Consider the following 8,489-nt stretch of genomic DNA (forward strand, 5'->3'; position numbering starts at 1 on the left):
AAATAAAATATTATAAGGTGATTATTTTTTTTTTGTGATTATTTTTTTATTCCACGATATTACATACATTTTCTTCTACTGGGAACGTAAGGACTCCTACTAATACATTCGTGAACCCCTAAGAATTTAAGAACTCCAGTTTGAGAAAATCTACAGCAACAGTTCCTTTCTTTCTAAAGAAATTCTTCGCAGTGTAACACACTTCCTTTGTATTTGAAATAACTTGAATCGATTGAGTGGTAAACGAAACGATAGAAATAGAACGCGCAGCTCTAGGAAAATATAGGTTGATGACTTTCTATCTGAAGTGCGTAAGGAATTTCTATTGATGAACATTTTCTATTTATATATTATTACACACTCTCCTAATATACACGAAAATAATGCCACGTAAAGTTCTAGCAACGTAAATAACACTAATACTGAACATATAGTCATAGAAAGATGGTAATGATGGTAAAAGCCTCATACTTTCTCAATTTTAATGATCATATCTAACCACAATTATGCCATAGTCTATGACAATAATTTTCCATACCCTTATGAACTTAATAAATAATTTCATAACATTATAATAAACCACTTCAGGAGTATAAACCAAAACACCAATCAATATATTTACATACACATATTCATGTATGTAGAATTGTCTGTTTTCTTTTTTTGCATGTTTGGACTCAAAGCATCTCAAAGCGCTGAGAAATGCAAATATAACGATGACGTGGGAAGTAAAACGTCAATTGATAGCAATCTTATCAATTACAATAGCCAACGAAATAAAAAGATTTTTGTTCGCTGTAACAATACATAAAACTATTGCATTTTGCTAAAGAACAGTAACTTGCTCACAGTAACATTTCTTTTTCTTCTTACATTCCAGCATTGACAGTGAGGTTTCTAACAAGGAGATACATCGGGGAATATGATCACCAGTCAGGTAAAGAACATCTCAGCTTTCAACGCTCGGCTCGTGATAGGGACACGGCCTTTTGATGGTGGTATAAATTACAATGAAATGTGAATAGAGTTGACAATAGAATGGCGTGTTTTTTTGAAAAATTGCCAGCGACTGTACGCCACCTCAAAGATCGCGTATACTCTTCCTACGCATACCGCGGGCCGCGTCTAGTCTAAATTTATCGAAGACGAATTTGACACTAGATAGGACGGGCACTAATGCGAGGTTGATACTCGAACAGAACTTCTTGTTTTGTACAAATACAGACGCAGACTGAAGACAAGCGGCTTTCTTGCAAGCACGCGTCGGGATCTGAAACTAGACTGGACTGGAAAGATCTACTTAAAGGTCGAGGGCTACCTGATCTGAACTATGTATATGCGTGGCCCCGGTGAAAACTTATTACGTAATTTTTCCGTCGTTTTATCTCGAGGACGCTAATCTCCGAAATGCTTTAACTAGCTAGTTCAGTCGTTTCCACTAAAAAAAAAACTTTCTTGTGTTTAGAGAACAGATACAAACACGAGGTGTTGGTCGACGGTGAACCTATTCTTTTCGAAATTTTGGATACCTGCCCGAAGGTAACATGTCTATGAATAATAAAGTCAATCGTAAAGGTGGCAAACCGAGCATCGTTAAAAAGTTTATTGAAACGTTTCCAGCATATCATATTTCAGTTCTCTTCTAATATATGTAACTGAATATTAGATGTGTATAAACGCAAAATTATACATGTATATATATTGTTTTATAAAAATTTGTTTCTTCTGTATTATCATATAATGTCTTCCATACATTTTATAATGCATAGGGAGTGAATTTTGATAACACGTTGTTAATAAAATTACAGTGTAGCCGAAAAAATAGTCGAAAATTTGAGACACAACATTCAGTTAAAATAATTAAATCTTTATCCCTTTAAGAATATTTGATTGATATTGTACACTATAATTTTATTTATATTGTCCATATTTTGAAAATTTGCATATTAACTTACCTAACCCAGACCTAATTACTATTATATTTCTTATTACTATTAGAAATACTAAATTTTCAGAACCTGAACTTACCCTCTAATATCCACATCTTTTACCGAAGAGGACCAGACAATAATACAATTGAAACATTAAAATAAATTATATTTAAACAATGCGTGTTTCGCTACTATTGCGATTGGGAATTGTATAAGTATCGATACTTATCATTAATGCAAGAAATGATCGAAAGTAAAAGCTACCTTTCTAACGTGGACGTTTCAGACCGAAGACGAATTGCCATCGACGGAGACTCTACAATGGGCAGATGGATTACTTTTAGTCTACTCGATAACCGAAAGGGGTTCGTTCAATTTCGTGAGGAAGGCAAAAGAAACGCTCGCTGTGGCTGATCCAGAGGCTACGATGCCCCTTGCTTTGGTTGGAAACAAAGCTGACATGGTTCACTTAAGACAAGTTAGCACCGAAGAGGGAGAGATACTTGCGAAAGACTTTGAATGCTGGTTCAGCGAAGTGTCTGCCGCTGAACAAGTACGATTTCGACTGTTTCGTTTATTTAAAAGTTTGTCGTTATGCTATTAATTACATGATGCTTACCGAAGAAATAATACGTTACTCTAGGTCACCCAAGTCGCTGAGTCTTTCCACGAATTGTGTCGAGAAGTTTTGGCAGCTAGAAGGAGAAACAAGCAATCTTTATTGGATAGAATGCTCGGGAGCAAAGCGACGCGTGCTTATTCACGAGGGAAAAGTGATTCGGCGCTTCCAAAGGATTGATATTTGAATTGCTTTATTTATTAATATTGAAATACAATATTAACGCTAGATTTACGGACCACGGTTAGTTTGACCCACTCCAAATTTTGCAAGAAAAGTTACAAAAACCGTTTACACTTTTTGCTGACTTTTATCTATACATATAAAGAAACAAGCTTATATTCAAATTTATTTTTGTCTAAGCCTTCTAACTAATTCTAGTAAATTAATTTCACTGATGAAAGCAATATGTACCTTAGTAATAGAAATCTGATATCTCCGTAAAGCTAGCGTTAAAAAAAAAATATGCACGAGAGAGTTTACCGTGGTGATAATTTTTAAACAAAATTTTCGTCGTAATCTTAAAAATTGAAAGCAAATTGCATATATATATTATGCATACACGCGTACTTATCACTGCAATTATAAGTACCAAAGATTTGTATACTATCATATAACGTTTACAATTTTTCTAACAATATTATATAAATTCTATACTATATACGATTTGAAAAATTCATGTTAAACAAATTCATTGAGTCAGTAGCAACATAAATATCATTTTTTTTACTATATTGTCACACTTTTCAATTTGTTTCAATGTAGATTACACTTGACATTAATTTACGTAAAAATAGTGTTAGATTATAGTTACTCGAAACAAAATTGAATGTTCAATGTTTTCACAGTGTGAAATGTATGGCTTGTTCGTTTGACGAGGCGGATTTTAAACATGACTTATATGTTAGATGTGGAAACTGATCTATATTTATTTTGTACTTACAATGAAAGTTATGACAATAAATATTTTACTTATTTATTATATCACGGTGATGTAACCCTACAGTCCTAACTGTAAAGTAAATCTTCTGGTGATTAAACAATCTTACTTCCTTTTTAATAGTTAGGTATGAAATTCACTTTATTTACAAAATTAAAACATAATTATTTCGAATCGTCGTATGTTTCTAGTACATCTGCCAAATGTTCGTTATCCCTTGGCTTTTTGAACTGTTTCCTCTTACTAACAGGTTTCTTTCTTTTAATCAATGCTGGTTTTTTAGGACCATGATCTTGCATCGATCTGATTCCTTGTTTTTCAAGGTACTCGTCGATCTTTTGATCATCCATTGCATCGACCGCAACGGCCCTCCATAATTTTTGAAATTCATCGTCTACTGGAAATTGGGCTGTCTTGTCATTGTAAAAGACGATCTTCTTTTTATCCAAGGGCCGAGTTATAAATAATATCTCATTTTGCAAACTCTGCATTTGATGTGTCACCATTAAAATCATCAACTAACTGTATCTATTACACAGACGATGGCAAAACATTTAGAACTATACCTACCTTTAAATGTTTATCACAGTGTGGTAAGCTTTCTTGTATATCCTCTAATAAAATTCCTCCAAGACCTTTCAGATCCTGTTGCTTTAATAATCTCAATAGAGATTTTTTATCTTTGATTTTATACATAGCTTTGAACATAAACCTATTATCATGAGTCACTTCTATCTTTGGGTTTTTAATAAGAGCTTCTGTTTGTAGCCATTGTTTTACCTAACAGGAGAAAGTTTATCTGTAGGTTTACACCTTTGATAATATCTTTCACTCCTTAACTATAAAATATACTGTATGCATGCTCGTCTTATTTTTTTCAAACAATTACTTATAGAATTCAGTAAACATAACTTGTTGTTCCATATCAACAGTTTAACACAATAATGAATAAAATAATTATATAAATCTAAGAATAAATGTATAATAGAAAGATTTTAAAGATGTTAAAACCTTTGAAACATGCTAGAGGGAGAACGCTATTGAGTGTTTTGGAGCAAAAAATATTTATTGCTCACTCTTGGTTTTCAAAATATCATTATCAGAAACCTTGAATTATAGTAATGTTAAGGGTGCTTTAATAAAAAGTATAAGGAAGAAAATAATAGATATTTAAGGTTGATTGCTGGTAATTGAAGTACTTTGCGAGCAGAACAACTTGGCCTAATTAGATGACCGTTGTATTTTAAATCAAATTTTATGTGTTCGGTTTTGTTTTTAAGGTTTGGTCCAAATAAATACTTCATTTGGTCAATTAATTATACTATAATCACCTATCATAGAAAGTTTCAATGCCAAAATTATACAACTATGAAATTAATACAATATTCAACTTACTTTAGACCCAACATCTAATTGGTTTGTTTCATCTAAGATTTCTTCTAACAATAAAGGATGATCATCTCCTTCTTGATGCCTAGCTTTCATGTGCTTAACTATTTTTGCCAACACTCCAAATTTATATTGAGTGCTACCAGACATAGTCTTATAGTTGACTATGTCCAATTTTGGTCCGCTGGATACGGAGGATGGTTTAGGTTTTTTCTTGAGTGGTTCATCTCTTGCAGAATCTTTTTCTAATTCCCTCTTCTTTTTCTCTACCCTAGAAATATAAATTATGCTTTTATAATAGTGCAACATATTATACAGCTTATTTTTAACGACAATAGAAAACGAAAATATCTTTAAATTTAGGTTAGAAAGGTAAACTGGCATCTAAAACTTACGTTGGAGTCGTGAGAGCTCTTTTCTTAAAGAGCTCTCGTTCTCTAAGCAATGCTGGATCCATCACGGCAAAGAATTGTAACTACACAAATGTCAAAATCACTTATCACCGAAATCCTTCGCGATCTGTCACTTTCGCAACATTCTAACCTCTTCGTAACAAAATGTCAGAGGTGCTCAATTCATTCATACGCCGTTGAAAGCCAAGCTGCTATTGCGCATGCGCGAACATTCGATAATCGATTATAGTTAACTTCAGCCGTATTGATGAACGAGTTTAACGAAAGTGAAAGCAACAACAAATTTACAAGATGTACAAAAAAGTAATTAAAACGTATCACGAATATTTGTAAAGTGGACAAGTTTTGTCTGTTTATTGTTTTTTTAACATGTGTTATTGTTTTCGTTGCTGCAATCGCGGTTGCAGATTATTTAGAAGCAAAAATTGTTCCTGATCCCGTACATCCATCGAATCTCTATCATCATCTCCAGGTGAGTTTTGACTGATTTCATACCTACCTGATTTATTGATAGCTATACGTACAACCTGGAATCAGATTTTACGACTTTGTGTAAGTACGTACATTTTACGCGCCAGAAAGTGGCCGTAGCCCTCGGACGTGTTTTCAAACCGTATAGTGTCTGTGACATTTTGCGAGCGGTGCACCCGTCTTCGTATATTTCACGCTTTACTTTACGAACGTGGAATCAAAGGGCAAAGCAACCTGGGGACCTAACAGCCGTTTCTTGCTCGAGTTTAAAGGGAGCGAATAGAAAGAACATATTGTTCTCATCGTGAGTGATGGGGTTGTAACTTTTATATAAAGCGAAGGAATCGCTTCAGTCATGGCACTTTGTCACGTACACACGATTGTCCTAATTTCAGGCCTTACAGTTCGACATACACAATACGATTCGCAATGTCATTTTCAATTTTGCCAGGTAACGTTCATAGAATGTCAAATATTTCTTTGAAACGAATTTAATTCGGTCAGAAAGATTTCTCCCGCCAATTCTGTTAGGTCCATAACTTTCGACGCATGCACAGTTTGTCAAGTTCTTCTCGCCACTACAGCGTTGTTACAGTTAAATTTAATGAAATCTTTCGTAATTCTTCATATCTCCATTGTTAAATAACATGTAAATGTTTATGCAACGTTTTTCAATGTGGATCTCAAGATAGATTTTATATTTATTCAGAATATAACTTCAGTTTTCGATCGGTTCCCTAATTTGAATATGCATACACGGTTTTATTTTAATTTATTTCTGAGAAATGAAATGCATCCAAGTATTTTTATATTTTACATATATTTTTCAATTGAGTAAACATTGTATTGTAGTATCCACGTCATCTTTTTTATTAGAAATGTTTAATGACTAAAAGAATAGGGATATGGCGCCTATAGCAATAATATAGAGATAATTAATTTTATTTTCTATTTAATGGAGTCATGTTCTAAAAACACGTATGTTTTGCGGATTATTTAGAAGCAAAAATTGTTCCTGATCCCGTACATCCATCGAATCTCTATCACCATCTCCAGATGAGTTTTGAGTGATTTCATACCTACCTGATTTATTGATAGCTACACGTACAACCTGGAATCAGTATTTCGAGTTTGACGCCGATCGTCGCCGTAAATCGAGGTTTCATCGATGTAACATCGAATATCGAATTTAAACACTTTTTAGAGGATTTAGAAGATGGAGGTATTAAAAAAATTATATAGAATTAAGAAATTGAGAAAATGTAACTATAATGTAGGAGAGCAATTTTAAATGCATGTTTACAAGCAAGTTAAATTTCTAATCATTATAAGTAATATATTCTATACTTTGTCCTTTAAAAAGTTTGACTCCATAATTACGTAATGAGTTTTAATAGTTATACAACACCTAAAATCGTTGATCAGTTTACACTGTGAAGTAGACAATCATTTTTATTAATATTAATAATAACTTTATTCTGGACGATATGTTCATACCTACAAATATGGATAAGATCTTGTATTATGTTGCTTCATGGTAGAAGCAGGATACATATTTGCATATTTATATATGTATATATCAATAAAATATACATTTACATATTTATATGCATAAGAAAATGGATGACTGATTAATAATTTAATAAGAACATATAATATATACATTTTATCAGTATGATAAATTATAAATGAATGTAACTTCAATAAACTATTACACATAAAATATTACACAAAATAATCATGTATAATTAATAATATTATACCATACATTATATATTATAGATTCTTACTAAATAATTATTAATCACTAATCCATTTTCTCATAAACGCATATGTAAATGTACATTTTATTCCTACACTTTCTTGCTATTTTAACATTACGTAACAACATGTCTATCTATTGTTTCTCCGTACGACAATTATCATTCACCTCCAAAATTAAGAAAATGAGCTAATTATTCGTATGATCAGTAAAGCAATTCATCATTCGACTAAATTTTGATGAACACTTCGCCCATCTCCTGTCGCAGCAGCCGCGTGATCATTTTGATCGACAATGCCGCGGGACAATCGTTCGGTAATGTCACCCATCATTCCCAGCCGAGCAATCGCGCTGCCCGCGGTGTTTACATACGATAATCAGCCCCGTGACTTGTTATCATCGTTCGAGGAGCTGGTCGTCTCTCAGGGTGTTCCTGTTTTTACTTTCATTGTACCGACCGAGCAAGCCAATGTCGGCATCTGTACCTGCTCGTAGAAAGTAACAGGAAACGCCGGGTACAGGGAACCGCGCGCTGCGCGTTTCTGTCGTAACATGCGCGTTAACAGTGCGCTTCCACCTTGGAACAAAGACGGAGAAATGGGGAAAAAGCAGATAGACAGACATGATAAGAGAGACAGGGAGCGAGCAAGCCAGTGGGGGTTGCGCCAGAGAGAGAGAGAGAGAGGGGGGGGACGGGGTAGGTGGCGGAGAGGGTGTGTATTGGGGGTTGGTAGTGGAGATGGCATCGAGACCAGGATCTGTAGCGTGGAGGGTGGATAGAGGCCAGAGGAGGAAACAAGAGAGGAGAACAGAAACGAAGAGAAGCGAAGGGAAGGGAAGAGAAGGGCGTAGGGCTGGTTAAATGGTGGCTGGTCCGGGGTTCAGGGACGAGGGGGACGCGAATGTTGGAGAGAGGGATGCTGGGGCGGTTCAAGCGAGATCGAGTTCACGCCAAGTGGAGTAC

General features: G+C 34.4%; 2 protein-coding genes across 2 annotated transcripts in view; one reads left to right on the forward strand and one right to left on the reverse strand.

Moving 5' to 3' along the window:
- LOC128872665 (ras-related and estrogen-regulated growth inhibitor) overlaps positions 1-3,532 on the forward strand; it is a 24,291-nt gene extending 20,759 nt beyond the window's left edge. Inside the window, exons 3-6 of the mRNA XM_054115595.1 lie at positions 881-937; positions 1,466-1,539; positions 2,218-2,484; positions 2,575-3,532. Of these exons, the coding sequence (XP_053971570.1) occupies positions 881-937; positions 1,466-1,539; positions 2,218-2,484; positions 2,575-2,730 (554 nt within the window). The 3' untranslated portion in view covers positions 2,731-3,532. The remainder of the gene's footprint in view (positions 1-880; positions 938-1,465; positions 1,540-2,217; positions 2,485-2,574) is intronic.
- On the reverse strand, positions 2,770-5,467 carry LOC128872662 (general transcription factor IIE subunit 2). The gene is made up of 4 exons (XM_054115592.1): positions 5,275-5,467; positions 4,886-5,150; positions 4,061-4,270; positions 2,770-3,975 (listed from the first exon to the last, which is right to left on the reverse strand). The coding sequence occupies exons 1-4, from the start codon at positions 5,334-5,336 to the stop codon at positions 3,655-3,657; spliced, it is 858 nt and encodes a 285-aa protein (XP_053971567.1). The 5' UTR covers positions 5,337-5,467; the 3' UTR covers positions 2,770-3,654.
- Positions 5,468-8,489: the final 3,022 nt, after the last annotated feature.

Source organism: Hylaeus volcanicus, chromosome 2 (genome assembly GCF_026283585.1).
Source record: "Hylaeus volcanicus isolate JK05 chromosome 2, UHH_iyHylVolc1.0_haploid, whole genome shotgun sequence".
NCBI lineage: Eukaryota > Metazoa > Arthropoda > Insecta > Hymenoptera > Colletidae > Hylaeus > Hylaeus volcanicus.

What these genes read in the sequence shown, in the direction of transcription:
- LOC128872662 (XM_054115592.1), bottom strand. Translation starts at nt 5,336, where the DNA reads ATGGATCCAGCATTGCTTAGAGAACGAGAGCTCTTTAAGAAAAGAGCT. An exon ending in AGAGCTCTCACGACTCCAAC is followed by an intron (nt 5,151 to 5,274) that starts GTAAGTTTTAGA and finishes TTATATTTCTAG; the next exon opens with GGTAGAGAAAAAGAAGAGGG. An exon ending in ACTGTGATAAACATTTAAAG is followed by an intron (nt 3,976 to 4,060) that starts GTAGGTATAGTT and finishes CATCAAATGCAG; the next exon opens with AGTTTGCAAAATGAGATATT.